This window comes from Podarcis vaucheri (assembly GCF_965113315.1).
Source record: "Podarcis vaucheri genome assembly, chromosome: 3".
In the NCBI taxonomy this organism is placed as follows: Eukaryota; Metazoa; Chordata; class Lepidosauria; order Squamata; family Lacertidae; genus Podarcis; species Podarcis vaucheri.
Genome location: NC_138761.1, coordinates 63,996,116 through 64,024,073, shown reverse-complemented (window position 1 = coordinate 64,024,073; position 27,958 = coordinate 63,996,116). Strand labels below are relative to the sequence as shown.

At 41.6% G+C, this 27,958-nt stretch overlaps 1 protein-coding gene across 4 annotated transcripts in view; it reads right to left on the bottom strand.

The window, feature by feature from the left end:
• Positions 1 to 27,958, bottom strand: part of MAP3K5 (mitogen-activated protein kinase kinase kinase 5) — a 103,546-nt gene that overhangs the window by 32,009 nt on the left and 43,579 nt on the right. For all 4 annotated transcript variants that reach the window (XR_014217753.1, XR_014217754.1, XM_082215887.1 and 1 more), the window contains exons 6-13: positions 27,838 to 27,944; positions 22,265 to 22,435; positions 17,356 to 17,468; positions 15,608 to 15,767; positions 10,547 to 10,700; positions 9,636 to 9,743; positions 5,975 to 6,024; positions 1,483 to 1,578 (exon numbers count right to left, since the gene is read on the bottom strand). Coding sequence is in view for 2 of the 4 variants with exons in the window: in XM_082215887.1 (XP_082072013.1) it covers positions 1,483 to 1,578; positions 5,975 to 6,024; positions 9,636 to 9,743; positions 10,547 to 10,700; positions 15,608 to 15,767; positions 17,356 to 17,468; positions 22,265 to 22,435; positions 27,838 to 27,944 (959 nt within the window). In the remaining 2 variants the exon portion in view is untranslated. The remainder of the gene's footprint in view (positions 1 to 1,482; positions 1,579 to 5,974; positions 6,025 to 9,635; positions 9,744 to 10,546; positions 10,701 to 15,607; positions 15,768 to 17,355; positions 17,469 to 22,264; positions 22,436 to 27,837; positions 27,945 to 27,958) is intronic.

Genomic DNA, 27,958 nt, shown 5'->3' with positions numbered 1-27,958 from the left:
AAAGAGCAGTTCAAAAATTGAAGGGAAAATAAATTAACTTTATAAACAAAACATGTCTTTGTTTTTAGACAAAGGAAACAAAGTCGCGAGACGTTTTCGTCTTGCGAAGCAAGCCCATAGGGAAATTTGTCTTGCGAGGCAAATCGAAAACAGAAAAACCTTTCGTCTAGCGAGTTTTTTGTCTTGCGAGGCATTCGTCTTGCGAGGTACCACTGTACATGCAGTTGTGCATGTGTGTATAAATGCGTACTCTAATAATATTGTGCTCCTGAATACAAACCATGATTTTTAATTATATCACAGCTGGACAACAGGGATTAACAAAATTTACCACATCCATTTTTGCCCTATTCTGTTTGCCATCCAGATTAATTTTTAAAACAGCAGTTGCACAATTTGCCACAGTTTTAGCTTGCATCTTATTTTCTTTACATTGTTACTATTGCAAAGGAAGACATGCTGATAAAACATCATGCCAAAAGGAATCCTGAATTAAGTGTACTATCACATCAGGATTCCTTTGTATGCTGGAATTGTCTGTATGTGCAATGATTCAGTCTTGATGATTGCAGCAAGATAATTACTATTACAATTGTTGTTGCAAAGAAATATTTGATGGATGTTGATAGTTAGCACAATGTAAACTGAAAAAATGTGACCAACTATTCATCTGAATACAAATTGGAAATCAAAACCAGAAGAGTGTTATGTTTCCCAACACAATGGTGCAACCCTGTAAGCAAGACCAGGTAACTCGTAGCTTCAAAATCCAAGGACAGATTTGGATAGGTAGAACTTTGTAAGCAAGCCTTCTAAACATCACTCCATGCTCATCATTCTATGTTCGCCTGAGGCTCAAAAATACCAACCAGTTCATCAGCAGCCGTTACTCCTTTTTAGAATACTGAATATTATTTTTCTTCAAACATTTCAATTCCTGTCAAAGAGCCATTCAATGCATTATACAGAATGAAGTAAGATACTGCTGGCAGAATTCTAGACTGTACCAAAAATTGCAGGCATATGGGCGTATCATTTTTTGAATGCTGCTTCATGTAAAATTAAGCCTGCCTGCATGTAGTTAACTAACAAAGGTATGGTGTAGCCCCCTTTCCAGTGTGCTTGTTCACACACGCCAGGTTTTCTTTTAGAAAACATAAGACCAAAAGGAGACCTTCCACCTGAAGTGGTAGATTCCAGAATTCTAACACTTATACCACTGCAGCATGCTTAGAGAGAAAAGGAATGTGTTGATATTCCCAGTAAAATCATTTTATCTCAATTTTATCTGCGGGTCTCAAATTATTTTGATAAACATTATGCTGACTCTAGTATACACTTGTCTCATGCACACATATCTCATGCTCAGGGGGAATGTAATTGGTCTAAGATGATCCTGTCAGCCGAAGCCAATTTCCTAAACAGCAGAAGCTCACAGGATCACCGTCACGCAAACCGTATAGATAATTGGTGAAAACATACTTTTTGCAGTGGTATTCTGTACAGAAATAAATTTGGAAGTCATCTGAATTGTGCAGCACGTACAAGAAACAGCATCGTTCTTCAAATTTTGAAATGCTGGAAGAGAAGCAAAGATAGCACGGGTTAATGGATTTGTGACTCTCTGCTTCAGGCAGTTTTCGTATTTCAAAAAGAAAAATTATGTTCTTTATGCTTGCAAGAGAAAGGATAGAACCATACTTTCTCCAGTTAGTTCCTTCTAAATGGAAGTTGCTCCAGGGAAATTTGTGGCTGTTATACAATTAAAAGATGAGTCAGGATTTCATGGAGGAAGCGGGATAATAAATATTGCATAATGAAAATGAATGTTCTATATTGTATTTCACGTATAATAGATGGATTTAGATGATTGTCCTTTTGCTATATTAAAATATAAAGAACGACATTAATTGAAAAAGCTTCACATAACTGAAAAGATTTGGACCTCAATGATTCAACAAAACTAACTGTTGCAGAAAGGCAGCCCTGAGTGTTTTCTAGAGACAACGCTTTCCAGTCAGCGCTGAGCACACACAAAACATCAGTTTAACAATCACTTTTGCAACAGGGACATTTTGGGATGGCTATTCCCTGTAACAAACAATTTGAGGAGTAGGCTAACTTATTTATCTTACCAGAAATAAACACTTATGAGGAAAATACCTCTTTCTGACATGTGCTGCATAAGCTAATGTAGAAGTCTAGCAGAGTAAAAGCCCACCAACAGAATATAAGTATAATCCATTTGCATTTTATATCTTTCTGTTGAGACAATGCCTATTCTGTACTTCTGCTTGCAGGATCCTTATCTGTTTGCTCATCTGTTCTTTCCATGGAGACTAGACCCTTAAAAGAGTTTGAGCCAAGAGTTTCTATTCAGAATAAAGGCCAGGCACCTTTTATTTCCTACCAGATTCTATTTCTTAATTTATAATGAAATGGAAAGAGCCATCAGGGGGCACCCCAGCACAACCGTATGAGTCATTTTGTTGTTCTTAAAGTAGTAAAAGCACCACCACTCAAAAACTGCTGTCACATAGTTATTCTAGGAAACACACAGAAACAGAGGAAGTTATCTATACCAAGTGAGACTGCCTCTCCATCTGGCTCAGCAATGTAAACACTGACTGACAGCAGCACTCCATGATTTCAAGCAAGAGACATTTCCAAACCTATCTGGAGATGCCAGGGACTGAATCTAGGACAGGGGTCTGCAACCCGCGGCTCCGGAGCCGCATGTGGCTCTTTTACATCTTTGCTGCGGCTCCGGGGTGGATACTAGCGAGGGGAGGAGGCGCATTGTGCGCCCCGACACTCCTCACTGTGGCGGGCGCTGTACTGGCTGTGACGTCGCATGGGGGCGGTGCGTGCGTTAGTCACGCACCGTCCCGACGTCACCTTCCCGCCCGCTGTCAGATCGTGGCTCCGGAGATATATTTGTTTTAAATGTCGCAATGGTTTTGCGGCTCCCAGTTGTTGTTTTTTCTTCGGAAACGGGTCCAAGTGGCTCTTTTTGTCTTAAAGGTTGCAGACCCCTGATCTAGGACCTTCCGAGCCACAGCCCTTTCACATACAGTGGTACCTCGGGTTAAGTACTTAATTCGTTCCGGAGGTCTGTTCTTAACCTGAAGCACCACTTTAGCTAATGGGGCCTCCTGCTGCCGCCACACCACTGGAGCCCGATTTCTGTTCTCATCCTGAAGCAAAGTTCTTAACCTGAAGCACTATTTATGGGTTAGCGGAGTGTGTAACCTGAAGCATATGTAACCCGAGGTACCACTGTATTTGGAAAGGAGTGGAGTAAACAGTAAAAAGTGCTATGCTCCTTAAACTTCCTAGGGAGATGTGCGCACAGCTGACTCCAAAGGATACAACAAATGTAAAACTTTTCTCCCTCCTCTGTACCTCATATTCAATGACTCCTTGTCCAGAATATGTTAGTCACACTTAAGTTCCATCAAAATTAATTAATTTAGCAGCATGGTTAGCTTGCCTGATTGATTTAAATCTATCTCTCTGGATTGAAATGGTTTTCTACCTCTGAGTTTTGGCATTTCTTTTAACCAGTTATTTTCTAAGTTAATTACCGTATTTTTTGCTCTATAAGACTCACTTTTTCCCTCCTAAAAAGTAAGGGGAAATGTGTGTGCATCTTATGGAGCGAATGCAGGTTACGCAGCTATCCCAGAAACCAGAACAGCAAGAGGGATCACTGCTTTCGCTGCACAGCTATCACTCTTGCTCTTCTGGCTTCTGAGATTCAGAATTTTTTTTCTTGTTTTCCTGCTCCAAAAACTAGGTGCGTCTTGTGGTAGGGTGCGTCTTATAGAGCGAAAAATACGGTAACAATGAGAATCATTCTCCCCACCCCACCACCAAGAGTTTGTTTGTTTTGTTTTTTGAGAATTTAACTAAATTCTCAAAAAACAAAACAAATAAAGTAATGAGGAAAATGAGACACTGCATATCCAAGATACTAGGGTCTAATCGTCTCCATGGTCAAAACTCACCCATTACAAAAACCGCTGCATTATTTTAATGCAGCAGTTGAGGTAAGAAGGCACTAATCTTTATCTGTTCAAGAACAGGCCTTACAATGCTGTCTAGAATTGGAAATATTGAAGATCTGCAGTGTGGAGATGTGATGTGCCTCTTTTCCTTTCAGTATGTATCTTGGTGGCTCCTTTCTCACTGAACTGCCGTTCCCTACATGGTCAGCCAGTGTCAGGAGACTTGAGAGAAATTTATAAATCTTCCACTTTGGTGCTATGGAAGGGCACCACGCCATGCCTTCTGCAAGTGCCCTCGGAAGACCACCACTACGAAGTAAGCCCACTTGATACAGTGCAGACCTATCAAACTGCTGCAGTCAGCAACATGTACTCTTTCCTGTATTTCAAGTTTAACAATAACTCATCAAACCTGTCTACAGGAAGCTCCTGTGCAGACAAGCCCTACATAAAACCCAAGCTACTAATGAAGAAAAACCACTCAAAACACGACAGAATTACATACACTTGTTCAGCACTCAGTGTTGTACTTGCAATAGGCCTAGTTTTTTGGTTTATTTTAATGACACCCTTTGTTCTGAAGGAACAAATTGTAGTAACCATGGATTATACAAGCTGATTTCAACACTCCTTTTAAAGAAGATGTCTTTTCAGAGCCATTTTATGTCAGTAGAACCAAGTTTAGACTGCACTACTTTAGGCTGCATGTAAAGCTTATGTGTTTGAATGCTCCCTCGCAGAGAAAACACCCTTCTTGAACAATGAAAGCTAGAAGGGCAGGAATAATGTTCACTATAGTCCTCTTCCTAATATGCTCTTTCACTGCTGAGATGTCATTTTTGGTAGCAGAAGCATTCAAACATGCAACAAATTCTCTCTCCCAAGTGTCCAGGCTGCCTTCCCATTTACTTTCTTTTTATATTCTGCACCTATGTATGGTTCTTACATGACATTTTGTGGTTTTGGTACCGCTACTCCAGAGGACCCTACAACATGTATTTCACTAGCTATCAAGGTGGTTATATCACTGCCTCTCTCCTAATACTACTAGATGGAAGCAATAAGCGAGAAACAATTAGGCCCCTGTCCGCATATGTACTAAATGGAAACTTCATCGCCACATTTCTGACTGGCACAATGTGGCTGAGGGCAATGCTGCGTGGGGGCGGTGTGCTGAGATGAGTCTGGGAAACCTGGCTTTGGAATTATGTTAACCTGTGAAGCTCAGACTGCATTCCTATGCAAGGCTACCTGGGTGTAGGCTCCACTAATACGGCATGACTTGATTCTGTGTAAACATGCATAGAACTGGGCAGCCCCCATATATATATGAGGTGTTGCCAGCAAACATTAATGAAGAGATAAATCTACTGCCAATATATAATAACTGCTTGAATTATGAGAGGAAGATAATTTATGGACTACAATATTTGTATGGGGAAAGGTCATGTGGAGCCTCTGGGCAAGATTATACATTATGTATGTATGTATTTGTCTTGTTAGTCACTAGCTACACAAAGATCTCCAAGCAACTTAAAACATATTTAAAACATAAACATGTATCTCTTACAATACTGATACATTCACACAAAAAAGATGCAATTCACAAAATAGATGCAAAACTCCAAGGTCCTACATTTGAGGTAACCCAATATTGATAGGTGCTAGGTCTTGCTTAATGTCAGTCATACAAGACAGGAATTCAAAAACTGCTTCATGCACATTTTGAGGATTTTCCCCACAGTTCTGACACCCATTTTTAAAGATGTTGTTTATGTTTAGCCTTTTAAATATGTTTGTGAGGGGGTTATTGGTTTTGCTGCTGCTGCTGCTGTGTATTTTGTGTTCTCGTTTTGTAATTTTCTGCCCCTGTGATCTTCGGATGGATGGCATTAAGATTAATTAATTAAATAACGGCTACAGAGGAAATGTCATAGGTATCACAAATAAATAAATAACCTTACCTTACTCCTCTTATAGAGTCAGCACTGAAGTTCCATTCATGAATGCCTTTCTGTAATGAAGAAGTCAACAAAAATTACTGTTCTTGGGCATATAGCTGTACATACAAATAAATACATACAAATGTGTTAGTTTGTACACGTTTGTGATCAAACAATAAAAATTATTCATTTAAAAAAGAAGCAGCGTACAACAGCTTTTAGCCTATAACTTACAAAATAATGTTTGCAGGTTATTTCCCCCCACTGTGTTGGCCCTTTTGTAACTGTACACATCACCTTCATAACAACGTAGAAATAAAAACACAGTGCATGTGCACACACAAACCTGCAAAGATACAAATAATCCTAGTACTGGATGTTTCCTACACTGAACCTCTGAAACAAAATCTCTTATTTTACCCAGTCTTCACCCTGTGCTATGGGAACCAGTGTGTATCACATCCTTCAAAACAACCCAATAAAATCTATCTCTAAACATGCCTTTTCATGTTAAATTCTTACATCAGTTCACAGTCACTATGCTGGACAAAGCCTATATATAAATGAAGGGGTCAAGCAGTAAGAACATTTCCATTTCTCATTTCTAACTTAAAACAATCTAACACACATACAAAACCACAGCCACAAGCCCAAGACATTCCCAACCCTTCAAAAATCCTGGTTTCTCTTTGATTCATTGTGACCTCTTTGTTTATGCTGTTATGTTCTCAGGCTGGTGAATTCCTGGCAATTCTGCCAAATTTTCAATCCATTGGAGTAAACATTTTATGGGTACTGTCTAATTCTGACATCTGTTCTTTGGTTAATAATAAAAAAAGGCAATTGGAAAACTGCTTCAGCAGCCAACATGAGAGACCCAAGTGTCCAGGCTAAGGCACTACTGAGAGCAGTAGCAATATCAATTCCAGCTGCTACCTTTTACTGTAGCTAAAGTTCAGAGCCAGAAAGTTTCATGCTATCAAAACAATCCAGAGTTATGCAGAGTTTTTTAACAGCCAGGAAAAGTCAGCAAGTCCTCTCCACGTCAATTGAATATTCAGAGTGAGACTTCCCAGCTATGATGGAATCCAGGGAATGAGTCATGAAGAGTTAGTACGTCAGTGTAATCCAGAGGACAGAGTAACCCTGGACCTTAGGCCTACATTCAGATACCTCTCCAGCCATGAACATACTTGGACAAATAAGTGCTCCTGAAGTCCTACTTCCAAATCCACAAAATGGGAATAACAGTAAATTGATGCACGGGGTTGTGGAAAATATGAGTAAGATAAGGAACAGAAACAAGAATTTCCACATTATGCACTCAATGGTCATTATTACAAATGTGATGTGATGTTTATGGAATCAGCCAGATGTTTAACACTGTTCAACTTGTGGTAACTTGGGGAGCTTGTTAGAAATGATTTTTAATATATGTAATACAACACAAATAACGATACAGATGTGTCACATGGTGAAATGAAGCAACCGCTGACCTAGTAGAAACTAAACTGGTGTGCAGTTCAAGTTCTGTATGCTTCTCTGACATGGATTCTTACTTAAGCAATCTAGACTGGCCGAATGAAGTTAAAGTCCAACAACTGCAAGGGGGAAATGGCTTGCTTCTAAGCAAATTAAATGAAATAGATATAAACAGCAATATTCTACCATGTTTTGCCTTCATAAAGCTAACAAAGGCAACCCTCTAGCTTACAAGGAGTTATTAATTCACTGTTAATGTACATGTGATGTGATACTTGAGTATATTCTTACATATGGTATCCAGATTTACTCTACCAGAACAGACAAATAGTCATGTCTGCAATGTCTTAAGAGATTGTGTTGGTTAATACTCAACAGTTAGGATGTTTGATGCAGCAGCAGCAGCAAAAAAAAGCTGTCACTATTCCATGCTGCATCAACAGAAGCATAGTGTCCAGATCAAGGGAAGTAATTTTACCACCCTATTCTGCCTTAGTCAGACCACACCCGGAATACTGTGTCCAATTCTGGGCACCACAAATTAAGAAGGATGTTGACAAGCTGGAATGTGTGCAAAGGAGGGCAACCTAGATGATCAAGGGTCTGGAAACTAAGTCTTAGGAGGAATGCTTGAAGGAGCTGGGTATGTTTAACTTGGAAAAGAGGAGACTGAGAGGCGAAAGGATAACCATCTTCAAACGTCTTAAGGGCTGTCACATGGAGGAGACAGCATGCTTGTTTTCTCCTGTTAATGAGGGTAGGACTCGAGGAAATGGCTTCAAGTTACAAGAAAGGAGATTCTGACTAAACATCAGAAAGAACTTTCTAACAGTAAAAGCTGTTCAGCAGTGGAAGAGACTCCCACGAGAGGTGGTGGACTCTCCTTCCTTGGAGGTTTTTAAGCAGAGGTTGGATGGCCATCTGTCACTGATGCTTTAGCTGAGATTCCTGCATTGCAGGGGGTTGGACTAGATGACCCTTGGGGTCCCTTCCAACTAAGAGTCTATGATTCTATGATTGATTATGAAAGCTGAGTACACCTACTCAAGAATTTACTGCTTTTCGTTTCAAGATTGCCACTACCTTTACTCCAGAACTAAATGTGAAAACATCAAAGAGTGATCAAGTTTTCCATGTACTGTTACAATAAAAAAGATGAACAAAATAAAAAAAACTTTCCAATAAATTGCTACAAAAAGCAGCCAATGCCAGGAAAAATTCTCTGCTACATTCTTCTGTAGTGGAAGCAAAATAGAGAAGAAATAACAGCTTATGGGTATGAAGTATTTGAGATGTTATCTGGAAAATAACTTTTCCTGTTTCCATCTTTCCCTCAACCCATTCTATTTACACCTCCAGTTTTTCCTCTATAACTTTTGCTTGCTGCCTCCAGTTCCTACTATCAGCCACTTAGGACCACTTTATACATCACGCAGCAGTGAAGCTGAGCTTGCTACCATTGAAAGCAAAAGCAAGCAGCAACAACTCCTGGTTCCCTGATGAGTGTACCTATAGGATATATCTGCTTTTAAACACCTGCTTCTCACACATGCATTCTATAAGTTTAGATATATTCTGTAAAACCACAATTTGTAAAGAAGCTCTTATAAGTACGCCTCAAGGTACCAACCTGGTCTTCCATAATTTTATTTTCCGCATCTCTTTAGGCCAAAGTCACAGCACAAGATTCTCCAGAGGTATAAAGAGAGAAGTCTACCTTTTATATCCAGAAGGTTTTCAACTTCTTGTTTCTTCAGATTCCTGATTACCAATTATGCACCTGTCTTTACACTTCTCAAAAAGGCCAGTCACTCTATTTGCCACAAATGGCAGCCTATACATGGAGCACTTAAGAAACAACCTTATTTTGATGGTGAAGTCTGAAGAGTTGTTTCTCATGCTCTGTGCCTGTACCCTTCAGCCGTTGTTAAAACTCCCAGACCTGTAGCCTGTATGGACATACCATGCTTAATACTCCCTTTTGTTCCCAATATCCATTACTTCCTCACCCTTGGGCTGCTTTGGCTGTTCTGTGTTTCAATCTCTCAAACATGAAAGGCTCTAAATCCTCTCTCGTTTCCACAAACGCCTCCCAATTTCCTTTAAACTCCTTCGATCAAGCAGTCAGCAGTTACAGGATATAAGCTGCACAGAGGAGTCAATGGTTTATTGCTGTAAAAGTGGCGTGGTAGCAGCTTACCTTATCATCAGGCATAACATGCCAGATAGAGACTGTCTTCTCTTCAGCCTCACTATTAATGGACAGGTAAGAAGGCTGGTAGATTTTCGTTGGCTCTAATATTAAAACCTTTGAACAGAAAAAAATACATAGAACATTGCTAAACAGTTACTACATTTCTTCAAAATACCCCCATAAAATTATAAAATTAAGTACTGACACTTCTCAGTTTAGCTCTTGGAGGCAAGGGCAAACTGTGCAAAAGACAAACTTTTACTATTTACCATAAGCAGTTTTGCATTTTGTTAGCTAAATAATTTACTGAATGTCTTCCAGCTTTCAATTTTGTAGACGATTCTACTTTACTTTTGTTATTTGGTTCTTACATGCAAAAATGTGAGAAAAAATGTTTTGCTGAAGAAGCAGCACTTGCCAATTTCACAAACCTCCTTAGTCCAAGCCTGATTTGCAAGCAGCCACCTGCAATCTCACTCCGTGTTATTAAAAACAAACTCCCGGCCCTCCAAAAGTCTTTGGGAGGAGAAGAGGCATGAGTAGCTACAGGGGAGAAGAAGGCACACCAAACTTTCCTTTTGTGAACTTCCACTAGCAATATTTAATTTTTATTTTCTTTATATGAGTAAAACCTACAGAATCAGACTTGAGCATGTAAAAATCCATACACCAGATCCACCATAAGCCTGAGTGAATAAAAATGTATTTATGTGGCAACAGAAACTCATCAAGGATGTAGCAGTTTGTGCCACCAGGAGAAGCACCTTCATAATTATTCAGATTAACTCATTTTGCTGTTCAAAGTTTATTGCTTTCCAAATTAAAAATGCTTCCCTGCCCCTCAAGAATCACATGGCAGGACAAACAGGAAATTGAAATGGTTAAAAATTAATTGGAAGAGTTCAAAACACACTCACAGGAAATCTAACTACAGAGACGTCTGACTTTGTGGCCTCAACCAGAAAGTCCATCCAAAAGTCCACAAGTTCATGTTTTGCTACTTGCTGTTCTGGATTCAGTTTCTTAAAGTGCTGATATATCAAGATAGTCTCCACAATGGACTTGAGGTACCTAGGAGCAACCAACAAAAAACGAAACAAGTCTGTAGCTATTTCCAGTTCATTATAACCACTATATGCTTTATCACCTTTATCTGCACATCACATTGTCAAGTTGAGAGACTCTCTTATCAGCTATACTGAAAGATGAGAAACATGGGCATGTCTGCACAAAGCTTTATCTGGCATTGTTGCACTAGTCTAGAAAAAGATTGCACAAAAGCAAACACACAAATATAGGCACAAAGTGCAACAAGAAAATCATGCAGACTCTTTTCTTGGTTCATGAGAACAGTACACACCGTGCTGGCCTGCTAGGATCCCTTTCTGATCTGAAGATGGACAAGAAACAAACATTCTAGAGATCTACAAAAATTACAAGAGTACCCAGAGAGTTCTCCAAGATTTAGGAGAGCCAAGCTTATTGCATGTACACGCAGCCGTAGAAACCCAGGGCCAATCATAGTTCCTTCAGTGTGTACGAATCAAGTAGGAGAAAAAAAGATAACTTCCAAATTCAGAATGCACCACAGCTAAACAGGTGTTTACTGCTATTTCCACAGCATGTGAAGCAACCATTAATTTGGGATATGTGTGGCTTTGCAGGACTCATTCGACAGAATGAGTGCATCTATACTATAGCTGGGTAGTAGAGAACAAGCTTTGCAACTTCAAATTCTGGCACCTCCTGTTGAAAGGATCTCAGGTTGTGGGCTTAGGGACAGAACATCTGCCTGAGATTAGTCAGATCATTTATAGCATTGGATTAGATGGAACAATAGTCTGACTCACGCTAAATCAACTCCTTATATTTACCCCCAAAAGCTGCTTGTAGACACATGGAATGTGAGATAATACTTTTTATGGACAAACTGGGCTTTACAATTCTGTATTTTCAAATGCATGTCTTTGTGAAAATCAGATGTACTTGCCTGCTCTCTATTTCTCATCACTACGATGGTCCAGTGTCAAACTAAATTATAGGTTTATAATATAGTCATGCTGATGACAAGGTACAACAACATTCAGCACATATGCCATGGGCAGCTTGTGCCATTGGCGATAAATCTTGCAAATTGTCCTAATTAAAAACTTCTGGTGTCACAAACATATCTGCAGTAGCTAAAAATAGCACCTGTACACGGGTGTGGTTCTATTATAACATACACAAAATCCTGCAACAATAAACATACACCACCATGCCTAGGAAATTGCTTGTACCTATTTCAGATACATTTTGATTGGGCTCCATCACATATTGGGATTCTATCCCACCCAGGGTTTCCAATTGCTTTTGGACTACCGTTCCTATCATCCCTGACCACTAGTACTGCTAGCTAGGGATGATGGGAGCTGTAGTCCAAAAACAGCTGGAGACCCAAGTTTGGGAAACCCTGATCCCACCCAAGGTGGGAAGGCATTGCTTTAGCCTGCTGTGACTGTTCTTTACTGTATCATCTTTGAATGTTCAGTTCAGGTACCGTATTTTCCGCCCCATAGGACGCACCGGCCCATAGGACGCACCTAGTTTTTTTGGGGGGGAAATAGAGGAAAAAAATTATTTCCCCCCCAGGTGCGGGGCTGGGGTGGGGGAAGCCCAAGCTTCCCCCGACCCCATCCCCCAGAACAGGCTGCTATCCGCTAGCCGTGGGAGAGCCGCGCCACTTGAGCTCAGCACGCCCCAAGCTTCTGGGTGCAGGCAAGCTCTCCGCTAGCCGTGGGAGAGCCGTGTCTCCCATGGCTAGCGGATAGCTTCCTGAAGCCTGCATTCGCCCCATAGGACACACACACATTTCCCCTTCATTTTTGGAGGGAAAAAGTGTGTCCTACAGGGCGAAAAATACGGTATTTTAAAACACTGAATGTGTTGGTGAGTGACTGTGTGCTTTAACTGCACTTTCAAGAAACAGGCCTCTGCTAAACTGATTGTCACTAATGTGTCAGAAAATGCTGCAGCTGTTCCATGATGGATGCATCCACAATCTCTCCTCCCTTCTTCATATAAAAGTACAGAATCATATATTCTGCGAGGATTAGATAAATAATATTTGTCTTCCACAAATCTTATCTTAATACTGACACTGCCAACATTATCTCTATGGCATCATCTCGATGCTATGCTATGGCAAGACATACAGCTAAAGGTCAGCAGGAGCTTTTCGCCATAGTCGCTAAATAAGACAGTGTGTACTAGCTGCTCCTTATAAAACAGGTATTATGGTCTCACTGCCCACATTTTTAATTTACTAAAACAGGTATGTTCCACCTTTCTGTTATAAAAGAGGTTACAAGGACCTCGTTATACACATTTTTATTTATCAAAACATCTATATTCTGCCTTTCTGTGACAGACAGCTCATATAAAAATATATTTAAAATCATCAAAATAAAACCAGAGCAGCAGATAAAAAATAATAATCAAGCAGGGGGAAATAAATTTAGTTTTCCCTCTCAAAATTGCATGTATGGAGTGGAGAAAGTGGCTTGGGGCAAGCATGGTGGGGGCGGGAAAATGGTGAGTGGCGAAAGGGCTAAAATACGCCCCCCCCAACCACTGCTTATTTACTCAAAATGACCCATCTCCCAAAGCTACTTTACACAAAAAGTGTAGCCATAGGAATATATAGCAAATACACATTCACATTATACATGTACTTTGTGTCTTAACAGAAGAACTATACTTATTGGACATGTTCTAGCCGAAGCTAAGCACTTTGAATTAGAGGTGCCTGTGAAGTTATCCCTAGCCGGGGGTGGGGGGGGAGAACACTGTGGGCTGATAAAACTTACCTCAAAGTGGAATCTTTCCCAAAGATTCTCCAACTCAGATAAAAAAATCAAGCCAGAGAAGTATTCCCCTCTCAAATTGCTCGTCTCTGTCAACATCTACAATCCCCCAAAGGAGTCCCATGCCAAAGGACCTCCAAATACACTTACCCCCTTCCCATAATATTGGTGGCAGCACAGAACAGTAGTTTGAGAAGACGGCTTTCTCTCTCTCTCTCTCTCTCTCTCTCTCTCTCTCTCTCACACACACACACACACACACACACGCACGCATATATCCTCTCCATCACCCCACAGTGCTGCCTAACAGCAACTCTGAAGGGAACTCTGGGAGACAGTTTCACCCAAGGATTCCACAATGACTCCTGTGCAGCAGTCAATATAAGGAAAGGGATTTCTGAAGGTGCAAGGGAGGGCGAGTTTGGATTGGTTCATAAAATCTTTCTCCTGGGAAAGTCAGAGAATCCCAAAGCCAACCCAGAGAGAACTTTAGGAAGTTCCCAGGTCTCCCTGAGTGAGATTTCAGCAGGTACCTAAACTGTACCAATGAGGCTTCCCATAGGCATCTGGTTGGCACTGTGAAGACAGGAAGCTGGCCTAGATTGGTTTTTGGCCTGAACCAGCAGGCTTTTCTCAAGTTCTTATTGTCTGTACAAGGCAAAGGAGAAAATACGGTGGTGTCACTAATAGGCCATTTTATGATTGAAGGGTTAGCCACACAAAAAATAAGGGAACAGCATCTGCTACCCAAACTAGTAAGTTGTGTGGTCTGTGGACTTGAAATCCCTTGGTTCAAATCTCATTTTAGCCCATGGAATTCAGTGGTTGACTTTTACCTAGTCTCTTATAGCTTGGAGCACATTGAATGTCATCCACATTAACAAGAGAAGGCGCTAATTTAAATAGGTTCCTAGGTCTAGGTTCAATAACTTTTAGACAACCAGGAAGAGGATGTTGAGAAAACTAGTTATCACCAAATAAGGCTGCAGGCTTATGGACACTTACTTCCATCTAAGTCCCAATGAAGTCCCAATTAAACATACACAGGCCTGCATAAATACATGAAGTTGGAATCTACACTTTTCTGTACATGTAAGCACAGAACAAGTACATGCATGTCCTGATTAAAGGAGCTAACTTCATGTACATTTCCACACCTTCCATTTCCCAGTCCTTCAGGTCCCTGTGACCTCTTCCTTCCCCAGAGACCCACCTTCCCCCCAATTTGATCTGAAATTGGCTGAGGGGTTTTGGTTGCCTAGCAACGTCAAGCCAGCTTCCTCATCCCCGAAGCAACCAAATGGCTGACATTTGTGAGTCCGGAGAGGCTCTAAAGAATGACAACACTGCTGCCTGGTACGTTTTGGAAAGCAAATACTGTGCAGAAATGTCTCATCCATCCACTAGTCTGGCCCTGGCCACAATATCAAGTGGAGGCTACACTGTTAAGTAGAAAATGAAGCAACTTGATTTCAATGTGTAATTGCTATTTTATTGACTGAAAGCCAGAACCATTTTGAGCTAATAAAAGAGTTTTAAAAGAAGGGGGTGAAACGAGCAACATAATTGGCTTTAGCTATCATTCTGGATGGAGAGCATTGCTGAATACAGTACTGCAACTGTTTGTAAATTGTTTACATGGGCTGACTGAATGTATTGGGGAATCTATTTTTTAAGATAACATGACTAAAATTTTCTGAGCAATTATTACCAACTACTGCAAGAGATTCTGTTTATATGGAATGTGGGGTCACCTTGCTATGGAATTGTTTGTATAGAAAGGGGGCGGCTTTTGCTTGATGACTTGGCCTCCCTCAAGAATGCCAAGACCCCAACCTTAAGAGGCAATTGGTGTAATGGTTAGAAAGCCCCAGCCATGATGTTTACTGGGTGATCTTGGGCCGGTCAGCTGGACCTACCTCACAGGGTTGTTGTGAGGATAAAATAGGAGTAATTTTTAAAAACAACAACACAGTTGCTGAGCCCATATTAAAAAATCTGGGAATGGGAAATATTTCCATTTATATTTACACTAATTTCCCCCTCCCCCCCCCAGAATATTCAGATCAGAACAGATGCTAGAGTACTTTGAGTACTTTGATTCAATGCACACGGATCAGACAAGAGCCGTACCATGCTGGCGTCTTCAATTTGAAAAGTTTCTCTGAAGCCTGTATCACTCTTGTGTGATCATTTGCCAGAACACTAGCTCCCAGGAAAAATCCGACTTCCCAGTAACTCTGCAATTTTTCCAAGTTTCCTTTTTTCCCAAGCAGGCTGCTTATCTTTACTCCTGGAGAAATAATAAAGAAAAAATTCTCCGTAAGACTGCACCACAAACAAAAACTCAAGTTAATGCATACTTAAGCTCCGTTGAAATTGGTGGTCCTAAACTTGCGTAATCACCCACAATACGGTGTTCTGATTTATAATCCAGTCTTCCTTCTCTTTCTGTTTCTCTCTTGCTTAACTGCAATCCAGTTTCTCAATATGACAAGATAACAGAAAGCGAGCATTTAACTGGTAGCTTCACTGGATTCTAGACCAGACCACTAGCACATATGGTGACTGGGATGGCAGACAACCTAATCATCCCAAGAGTGCATGCTTTAATAGATGAGGACATATTGTAGGCCCTTCAAACCCTACCCATGTCCTAGCCAATGGCTACCCAGAGTTTTGAACACTGATCCACTGAATAATTCCAGCATTTCTTTACCTATTCTTTGCATCTCCCCCCTTTTTAATTCAAGGGACTGTGACCCACTAATATAGAATAGACCCACTGAGATCAAGAAAGCCACAACTAATCTTAATCCCCTGGTTTCAATAGGTCTGTTCTGAGTATTACTTAGTCAGATCTTGTGTTTGTTCTGTAAGCCTCAGAGATATTTCAAAATAGACACAGTGAAGGTTAAGGAAACTCATATCCACAGAACAATCCACAAAACACTGCTACTAAGCAAGCTTAATTTAGCTCAGAGAGACTTCATTCGGAGCCCTGCAAAAATAAATAAGATTTATTTGTTGTCATATTTAGAACCCACCTTTGAAAGCAATCATGCAGAAAGTGGCTCACAAATAACAACCACAAATGTCATTTAAAGCATGTGCCCTTCAGATATTTTGGACTATAATTCCCATCGTCCCTGACCACTGGCCATGCTGGCTGGAGCTGATGGGAGTTATAGTCTAAAACATGTGAAAGGCACTATGTTTGCAAAGGCTGAAATATCAGTTGCGAAACAACAATTTCATACAAGCAATCTAACCATAATTGCTTTTGCAGCTGCACTGTAGCCATTTAGAATATTAGTCTGCTATAACAGCCTCTTGATAATGCCATGCATTAACCCTAGGACCCTTAGGTTTCAGGGGAAAGGAAACGTTATAGTAAATAACTATTACAACTAATTCCACATTTAGAGGAAGTGTAAGATAATATGTAGCTCAATAAGAACAACCAATGGGGGAAACAATGGCTTGCAGGATCCTCACTAGGACAAACCTTAGTCCTAGAGAGCCAATGAAGTTCGTTATTAGATTATTCATAGACTAGAACTAGCAGGGTTTACTAATCAGTATTCATAATTTATCCGACAATATCACTGAGTCACCATAAAAAGCTCTTTTCATTACTGACTCTGCAAGAGAGACATTTAACCCAGAAAACTGAACTTAGGCAAGATAATTGCAATGGGCAGGATCCATGCGGTGGCTCAAAGTTATACCTTTTTAATGGAAAACTTAGCCGAAGTGCAGAATTACTAACTAACAAAGAACTCTGAATGCATTCATCAGATTGTTTCCTGTAAAACAGAGGGTGGTGAAAATGCTGTCACTGAATTTTATTTGCCTGTGCATCAACAGGCTATAATTACCAACTTTCCGTAGCTCAAATGAGGTATCAAACTGGTGACCAGCGGCCAAGAGAAGGACTGCATAATTAATCCCCGACTGTAATGTTGGTTCTGACTCAAATGCCTTCTTGAACCTAGGAGAACAAACAAGTTATAGATATATATAAAAAATAAGACGTACAAAGGGACAATTATATACATATTTGGTACTCTAAGTGCCGCTCTTCAGTTTGTTCAGCTTGACCAACCCGTTTAAGCACAAAAATATTCTGCTTATAATTTTCCATCCAGGCAGCATGGTTATTTTAAGAAGCCAGCATTTACAGCACCCTCCTACTGTTTTCTTCAGATTCTTGTGTTTATTCACTTGTGAAAAATATATAGCTGGTTAACAGCTTTGCTGTTTTGCATGAAGAACTATTTCTGAACACTGGCATTAAAATTCCTTATGGCATTTATACTAGAATTATGATTTATGCCCCCTCATTAGAGATTAATATTGTTGTCATGAAGTTATCCTTCTCTTGTTTATGTTCAGTGATCCTGTGACAGTAGGCAAATCAGTACAGCACTATGAAGTATACCTAACTAGAACGAAAGACGGAAGAGTTTTCAAATACATATTTAATAATATCAACACCCAGTGCTTATTTGTAGAATTCATCTCAAGTGCTCAAAGTGCTTCACAAGAGAACAATCCTGACAAGGCATGTCAGGCAGACAAAGGCTGCAGGAATAGGAGCTTGCCCACAGACTCGGAAGTGCTGTAGCTCAATCGTAGAGCATCTGCCTTGCAGCACTGCGTGCCGAAAGCCCCAGCATCTCCAGGTAGAGCAGGGAGAGGCCTCTGCCTGGAGACCTAGAAAAATGCTGCCTGGCCAAGTAGCCAATACTGAGCTAGATAGACCAAGAGTCTGATTCCATATAAGGAAGCTTCCTATGTACTTAATGAATTCATCAGAAGAGGTTTTAACTGCAGGGACACCCAGCTCACAACTTACACTCTTAGGGTCCATTTACGCACGCCCCTTAAGCATGTGTCAATGTAGCTGGGCAGCTCTTTGTTGTTTGAAAAGATGTGTTGGAAGGGACTGGAGTGAGAAGGAAAAGGTGTCTCCATTTTCAATTACCCTCTCTCACAGCAACTTTTCAAACAAAAGACGAAGGAACCCACAGCAGATCAGTGGTCAGAGCACTGGTCCTTCCAACTCAGTTTAACTCATTTTATTGCCTCTCTTCACTTTGCAGTACAGTCAGGCATGACAAAATGAGGAAGGACATTCAAACTAACACAATGTTGATTTCCAAAAAAGAAATCCTTCCCTCCCTCACTAATAATTAACATGTTTGGCAGACACATAATTTCATTGCTGCTATACATTTTCCCGGCAACTTTACAACAGAAAAGAGAAAAGTCCACCAAATAAGCTGGAGTTAATCCTTCAACTCAGAATGCACTAACTTGGCACTGAATAACAATTAATTCCTTAAATTTGTAAGATTCCTTGGATCTCTTAAAATGCGGTATGTTGCTAAGCAGGGCAAAAATGCATGAGAGACTAAATCCAATCCAAACAAGCATTTCTGTTCATCCAAAGTGCACACACAAAAGGAAGGCAAGCGGCAGCCTATATTTACCAGACACACCACTTCCCACTTTCCACAACTTTTAAAATGAATTTACTGTAAATAGGCAGTGGCGGAGTTACATGGTGAAAGGCAAAAATCTTGTTTGTATGGAAAACAAAACAGCACAGTGAAAGCATGCCCAGAACTCTCTGCCTGAACCCTGTCTAAAGACCACAAAACAAGGTTAAAGGTGACTGTTTATTGCATTCCCTGTGCTCATCCAGCCTTTGCCCAGTTAAGTCCAACAGCTGCTTTCAGAGGAGGGACAGGAAGGGAAAAGTACAGCTAAAGAACCTGCATTAGGCAAGAAGTTAGGAATCAAATGGGTACAGGGATCACCACCATCTTACCTCCAGAACTCAAGCAGAAGGGCTCTTCAAATACCCTAAATGCTATTGGCACAGTTTCTGCTGTTGCACACCCATTTTAACACTGGAGTGTTTTGAGCTATGTAAGCTGAGACCTTACCCATCACCCTGAGTAGAAGCCTAATACCCTGGGAAAGGAACAGGATGGCTCTGCCATAGAGACTTGCCAGTCCTGCATGTTTGGACGATTTGCAAGGTATGCTACTGCCAGCAACTACAGAAACTTTCTATGTGATCCGGGTGAGACCACACTAAATGGTTCTCCCCAATTATGTGTGCCACTTTGAGCTATCTCTATGTGCAGATGTTTCCAGAAACTTCCTCATAGTGGTAGAAATGTAAGATAAGAGGTTTCCTCACTGCTTCGTTACTTCATGAGTCATCAGTTCACAAACATGCCGCCAGGGAACAACTTGAGAGCACAACATGAATCCTGTGGCTAAAGGCTCTTGGGACTCTGATGCCTCTAAATGGCATGAGGGATCACATTGCTTGCTATCACACTGCAGCTGGATTCCAATGCAATGCTAAAGCATGGTTTGCTGCTACACATGGATGAGCACATGCCCTCTCCTCCTCCCGCCACATGGCCAGGAGAAGGATGTCACCAGCAGTTATTTTCAGTTTCCACTAATCTTGTATTTGTTTGGGGACCAGGGATGGTTTATCACAAACCCTGGCCAGTTTCAAAAGAAGCCAAAAAAAATATTATGAAGATAGTTTGTTTAGTTAACCAGGGATGTGGGTGGCACTGTGGTCTAAACCACTGAGCCTCTTGGGCTTGCCGATCAGACGGTTGGAGGTTCGAATCCGCACAACAGGGTGAGTTCCTGTTGCTCTGTCCCAGCTCCTGCCAACTTAGCAGTTTGAAAGCACACCAGTGCAAGTAGATAAATACCGTATTTTTCGTCCTATAGGGCGCACCGGCCCATAGGACACACCTCAGTTTTTTGGGGGGAAATGAATAAAAAAATTTATTTCCCCTCCCCCCGCCCTGGCTGCCACCCCAAGCCTTGCGCTCACCTGCCCGAAGCACGGGGCACCCTCTGGAGGCCCTCCGGAGGGCTCCCCGTGCTTCGGGCGACAGGCTGCCGCCCCAAGCCTCCCGCACCCGGCGGGACCTCCTGCCGGGCGCGAGAGGCTTGCAGACACTCGCCCAAAGCATGGGGAGCCCTCCAGAGGCTGCCGCCCCAAGCCTCGTGCGCTCAGCGGGACCTCCTGTCGGGCGCGCAAGGCTTGCGGACACTCGCGGGGGCTGCAGGCTGCTGCCCGCAAGCCTTGTGAGCCCACAGGAACTCCCACCGGGCTTGCAAGGCTTGCGGATAGCTTCCTGAAGCCTGGAGAGCGAGAGGGGTCGGTGCGCACCGATGCCTCTCGCTCTCCAGGCTTCAGCGAAAGCCTGCATTCGCCCCATAGGACGCACACACATTTCCCCTTCATTTTTGGAGGGGAAAAAGTGCGTCCTATGGGGCGAAAAATACGGTAGGTACCACTGTGATGGGAAGGTAAATGGCATTTCCATGCACTCTGGTTTCCTCACGGGGTTCTGCTGCACCAGAAGTGGTTTAGTCATGTGGGCGCATGACCCGGAAAGCTGCCTGTGGACAAACACCGGCTCCCGCATAGTCGCCTTTGACTGGCCTTAACCGTCCAGGGGTCCTTTACCTTTACCTTAGTTAACCAGAGGTTGTGAAGCACCATAGTATCTTATCTGCATGTAACAACTAACTAAGATAGAGATTTCCAGGTGCGTGGAAGGAAAGAGGAAGCCCAAGACTTTGCTTGGGCTTGTTTCAGTTTGTAAATGTAGTGCTAAAATCATGGTTTAGCATTATGTACAAATGCAGCTGGCAAGTAAAAGCCCTTCAAGGTGACAGACTTTATTTCCAGTCACAGTCTCACAATTTATTTAAAATTCTTAAAATTAATAAAAATTGAATAGCTTTTTATATCTGGCTTTTAGGAGAATCTGTCTAGGTGGAAGTTTTCTTTAGTGTGCGACAGAATCTCCTTTAAAAATGCATATGGAAACAATACAAAATATACTGTAATACATTAAATGCTAAAGCCAAACCTTTATATCACTAGAGCACATAAAATGTCTGCCCAGCACAATAATAAAAACTCATTGTAAACAAAATAAAACTGCACCAGCATGTCAGCCTTGTTACACCATGTATACAAGGAACTAAACATTCAGTATACAAGGTCAATTTAATGACTTAACAGCTCTAAACATTTTTAGCAGAACTCCTAGTACTATGCTGGAAGCTTGTTGCTAACAAGTTACTCTCTTCAACTTCTAATATCTGTCCTCCTTTAACCCTCTTCTCTCTCTCTGCTATAGGCTGCTGTTTGGCTATGCCTGCTTGGCTACAGTCATCTACTGGAAACTGGCACAAGCTGAACCTAACCAGCTGACAGCTTTGGGCCCACACCCAGACTAGCTAGAGACTTGTTAGCCAAGCTAACAAGAGGAAGAAAACCATCTTGCCTGATTTACCCTGTCAGCATTATAGCAGCAACGTGTCTGGGAAAAATCTGACAGCTAATAATTAACTTGTCATCGCTGTGTTGATATTAATAGAAAGTCTATCACCTAGCAGCGTTCACTCTTGTCCTCAACTTGGAAACAAGCAGATCATGAGAGAAGATAGGAAGATAAGCCACATGGACTCATCGAGCATGCTTCAATGGGCAATAAAAAATAATGAAACAAAACTTCTGGCAGTGGAAGAGTTGGCCCCTATCCTACGACATCAACTGTGAAGTTGCCCAGTCTAACTGGAATCATATTTATTCACAAGATTATTAATTAATTTTATGTAGCCATGAGTTTGTAGAAATATAAAAAGGAGCCCATTTCCAACTTCTGTTGTCAGCTGGAGTGTTTTTGTTAAAATTATGTGGGCATGTAACATGGTGCTACTTACCATAAGGTGCCTTGGTCTCTACTTTCTGTATCTGTAAATCCAGAATCCAGAAAGATATCTTTGTAGATCCGTCCCACAAGGCAGTACATATCAGAAGGTACTTGACTCTCATGTTCCACTAGAGGTATCATAATATCTAGAGCTTTCTGTCTGTCTCCAGGAAGATTTCGCCTGGGGTTTTTTAATATATAAAAAAGAATACAAACATTTGAATTTGTCATAATTCTCTGTTGTCCTGATATCTGAACACTTTGCGTTCTTTTAGCATGGCTAGAATTTGAATAGAGCTGGCGGGCAAGGCAGAGAGAAAAGATAGCTGTCTCATTAAATCGAATGAAAATAACCTTCTCCTTTTGCTCTTCACAGAAAATTATACTGTAGGCATCTGGCAGCATGACATAATGCATATGAAACAGGGAACATTTTAGTAAACTCTCTGTTCAGATATTACAGAATAGTTTCTCTTTGCAGTATGATTTTCATCTGGAGTTTTAACATAACAGGTTGCAATAAAGGTAGCAACACGAAATGGATCTCATAATCTGTCACAGTCAGTTGAGGCTTTTTGACTTAAAAAAATAGTTTGTTGCTCTCAAGTAGGAAATAATAATAATAATAAAGACTACTTGCTGATTGGTCAGTGCAGGAAGAATCCATTCTTGCACTGACCACTTTTTGAAGGTCTTCCCATTCCATGTTCTCACGATCATCAGAAACATTCATTCCTTGGCTGACCTCAAATTAATGCAAGTTTCTTTGAGATGCAGAATTGCTTCTAATGCAACCGATTCCAGCATACAGCTTTTCCAAGTAGAAAAAGCACACAAACAAGCCATCGACTCTCAAATACAGATTACTTTTGCTGCTTGTACAGTGTGTTTATATGCTAAAAAATAATCCCATGTGCAATTGTCACACATGGTAATCTAGACCTTGTTTGTATAGCTGTTCTATACAGAAGCTATACGTGCAGGAAATTAGTCACATTTGAAGCATCCCTGGGTAAGCAGCCCTCTCCATATTTCCCTAGCAACACAATGAAGGAGGCATTCAAGAGTGCCTTTCTGTGCTTTGCAGCTTTGTAAAATAACGAACAAATAAAGAATGCCCAAAGAGGCAAAATCACCAAATTAATTAGATTTTCTCCACATAATTCCAACTATATTTTATCTCTGTTTTGTCCTCAACTTTCCATCTAGAAAGCTGACTGATATGAGAAATTTAACATGGCTGTAAGAGGCTAAACATTCACTTAATACAGAGTCCATTTCAAGTCACATATGTTATGTAACCATTTTGTAAAATGCTGATTAAGTGGTGGCAACATTTGCTCCAGATTTTTTGCAGATTTTTTTCTCACCTGCTTACTTCCCGGTTGCCACTTTGCTCTCTGCTTATCAAACATGAAAGGCACAAGTCCCTAAACTGGATATGACACTTTGTTCCAAGTGGATTTGTTCTGAGCAGTAGACTCACATGATTCTGCTTCCACCCCATTATTTGCCAAAGGAATGATGCATTGTTTCAAGCTGAAACATTAGAAGAACAAGCCTCACTCCTACCTCAAGTTGCCTAAAGTATTTTACATTTTACCATTATGAGATATTCAAAACTTAAAACTGGTACCCACACACACTTTCTGTTCTTCAAGATTACAACAAAGGTGAACTTTCTGTACATATCTTTATGATGATGATGAGTTTAGACATATTGTGCCATAACTACAACTATCACAAGGACTGTGAAAGCTATCATGGCTCACAGATTACAGCTAGAACTTCCTTACAATGTGAACACATTACTAGTCAAGAGAAAAGAGATTGCCAAATATCATTTCAGTTGACTCTGGGAACTGGCCTATCCCCTTCCACTGTGTCATCTTTGCTTGCCCAGTGACACACACACAACTCATCCTATTCCATACCCCACTTCAAAACAACCTTCTTCCATGAAATCTTTTCTGCCCCTTTTCAGTTGAACCTTCACCAACCGGATGCCCTCCAGACGTTTTGGCCTACAAGTCCCATTAGCCTCTGCTCACAAGGAACTAAGTTGGCAAAGGCAGCTCAAATGCAAGCCTTGTCCTCCTTATACCCATTCAAAGCCAGGAAATGTTCAATTTCCCTTTTTAAAATAATATTTTAAAAAACCAAATTGTTGCCCCTGCATATTCTTATGCAGGGACAGAATGCCTTGTATTTTCTATGCCGTGCTAAGCACACCTTTGTTGCTAGATAGCTAAAGGAATTTCTGAGGAAGACCAAATTTGTCCAGGTGCGGAGCTTCCAAATCTGATAAGAAAGAAAGCCAAAGTTCAGAGCCCCATCAGTTGCCCTCTGCTTCTTGTTATCTGCTGCCACTTCCTAACAGAAGCTGTTTTGTCCCACCTATTTCCCAAGCCACCACAGATATCACTGTGTGAAATAAACTGGCAGCTGCCAGAAGACAGCGGCGGCATTGCAAATGGAATATTGGCTGCACTGTAGCCCAACATTTTGCTGCCCAGTTCTGAGCTTGCCCCACTGATAACGACCTCTCTGCAGGGTTATGCTAGGGCATATAACCATAGCAGCTTATATATTATATATGGCAAAAGGTTTCAAATCCTGGTCCAACGAGCTTCCCCAAATGTAACTGAAATCAGTGTCAGGTCCCACTACAATGCAGATCAAAAGAAATTGGAGGAGAGAGGGAGGGCCCAGGGTCAGGTGAGGCCTAACTTATTCCAGGAAAGAAAAAGTAGGGGTGTGGGGGGTGTAGGGGAAGCATTATTTCTAATGGTAGCAATCAACATAAAGAACGGGAATCAAAGACTATTGCATTATGTAGCAAAGCAGTGAATTGGAGATTACCGTTTTTTTTGCCCTATAGGACGCACTTTTTCCCCTCCAAAAATGAAGGGGAAATCTGGGTGCGTCCTATGGGGCGAATGCAGGCTTTCGCTGAAGCCTGGAGAGCGAGAGGGGTCAGTGCGCACCAACCCCTCTCGCTCTCCAGGCTTCAGGAAGCTCTGCGCAACCCTCGGGAGACCAGCTCCGAGGGTTGCACAGAGCTGCCTGCAGTCCCCGGTTCAGCGCAGCTCTGCGCGGCCACCGGGAGCCGGGAGCGAAGCCCCGCCCTGCTCCCAATGGCGGCGCAGAGCTGCCTGCCGTCCCGGGACTGCAGGCAGATCTGCGCCGCCATCGGGAGCGGGGTGCTAAGTCCCGGGATCAGCGCAGCTCTGCGCGGCCATCGGGAGCGGGGCGCTAAGTCCCGCCCCGCTCCGGATGGCGGCGCAGAGCTGCCTGCAGTCCCAGGATCAGCGCACTTCTCCCCATCGCCAGCCCCACAAGCTCGGGGGACAGCGGGGAGGCAGAGCGTGCCTTCCCACTGTTCCCCGACCTGGTTCTTCCAGCCCCGCACCTGGGGGGGAAATAATTTTTTTTTCTTTATTTCCCCCCAAAAAAACTAGGTGTGTCCTATGGGCCAGAGCGTCCTATGGGGCGCAAAATACGGTACATTGTGCTTTGTTTCGTGATCCAGATAAGACATTTCATATATGCACATCACCAGATGTCTTGCAAACAAGAGATGGTCTAAACATTGCACTCGTCACAAGGATGCTAGCCTCTAGTGACAATATTTATTTACCTAAAATATTTATACGCTTCCCTTCATTTTACAAAATTTGCAAGGTGAATAAAACAACTCCCAAGACTGTTTCACAACAATAATAAAAAAAACAGCATCATGCACAGTAGAATGCAACATTAAAACCAACCCAACAAATACATGCATAAACCCAGCAGAATCAGTAAAAAACAACAACCCTCAGTTTAAACCAGCTTCAACGACATGCTGGAAGGTCTGGGTAAATCATTGCCTGGTGTCAGAAGGACATCAGATTCAGTGCCAAGTGAGCCTCGTGGGAAAGTCATTCCACCTCCACACGGGACAACTGAGGGCACAGCACACAACAGTCACCACCAGCTCAGCTTCAGAAGAGTGGAAGGACTCAAGGAAGGGTCATTGATGAGGATTGTAAAGTTTGGTCAGCTCAGGTGGGGGAAAATAGTCTTTTAGAGGTATCTGGGTCCTAAGCTGTTTTGAGCTTTTAAAAGCAACAGAGCCTTTGACTGTGCTTGGTAACTGAATAGCAGCAAGTGTTCTCATTTTTCAAAACAACTATTTCCCACAGCCATTCCTAATTAATAGTCGAGCATCTCTGTTTTGAACTGAAGTTTCTGAAATGTCTTCAGAGGAAACCCCACATACTTCAGTCTAATTTGGAGGTTACTAGGAAATGGATACCAGTAGCCAGATATTCTCTCCCTCCAAGGGGAGGGAATCATAGCTGATGCAAAGGCAAAAGAATGGGGAGGCACCAATTTGAGCTATAAAAGTAGTTGCAAGTCAAAAAGTGCAGGAAAAATAGTTTTCAATATAGAGACATTCCAACAAATGTTTTGCATCAGACATGCTGTGAACAAACTGGCTCTTCCTCAGAGGGTTCATTTTAGTTATAACTGGAGAACTTGCCTTAGCTGGTAAAAGGTACTGTATTGCATAGATGCCAATTGGTCTCCAGTAACAAAACTAGGTGTTTCAGCTCTCCAAAACCTTTTGAGGGAGTGCATCCAGAACGAGTTGAACACCACTGCACAGGTCACACAGTTCACCAACAGAACCTCTGTCTTGACTGGACTAACCTTCATTTTTTGGCCCATAAACTATCCCAGACAGATATAGCCAGGTATCGAAAACTCCACACCAGAATAGATATGACTTAGCTAAATTGTTTAGCACAATTCATTATGTAAATTAAGACTGTCAAGTCATAAGCATTCCAGTTTCCACCAGGGAACACCATTGATGTAGATATCTAGGCTAGCTCTAAGTGAGCGAACCCTAACCCTAACATACTAAAGATGCAACACAGAGATTTCATTTCTCTTAACAATTCTACAGGCCCTACTGCACCCTGCCATGCCCCCAGTTTGCCTCGTGCACAATTTAGAGAACCACAGCTCAAAATTTTAGTCTACCATTCTAATCCTAAGAGAGTATTCATACAGGCTAATTATTTCAGCCACAGAGAAGTCATGTTGTATTCTTGCAAGGGCACAAGGCCTGCTTACAATTACATGCCTACAGTACATTGTGCACATTTACGTCAGTGTGCATGCTGCACATCACGTCTGGCCAGAATTGTGCCGATTTGTACTTTATGCTTTTGAGTATGTTTCATGGATTGTTCAATCAACAATCGTCTCTTCATGTTTTCTGTTTGATCAAACTGCTTTCATAATCATGAGAAGAAAATAAAGTTAAATATCGATTTTCACACAGATGGAAAGCCAAATCTAACTCCCAGGGTGTGAAGAAGGAAGAAGAAGAAGAAGAAGAAGAAGAAGAAGAAGAAGAAGAAGAAGAAGAAGAAAAGAAGGCAGGGAATATGCAGAAAGAGACATATGACTCGAATAAGAAGTTCCACTGAAAAAGCTAAGAAAAGCTTAAAGCTTTTGTAGAAGTAACATTTAAGGAAATGACTTACACGAAACCAACAAAATGTCATTAGGAAGGAAAGCTCTTACCTGTTCAGTGCAAATGCATAATGAAACTTCACGTGATGATGCAAAGCCAAGTCAAAGGTTGGAAGTTTTTCTAATGTCTCTACCAGCTTCACAATAGAATCATAATCCTTCCAAGAAACAG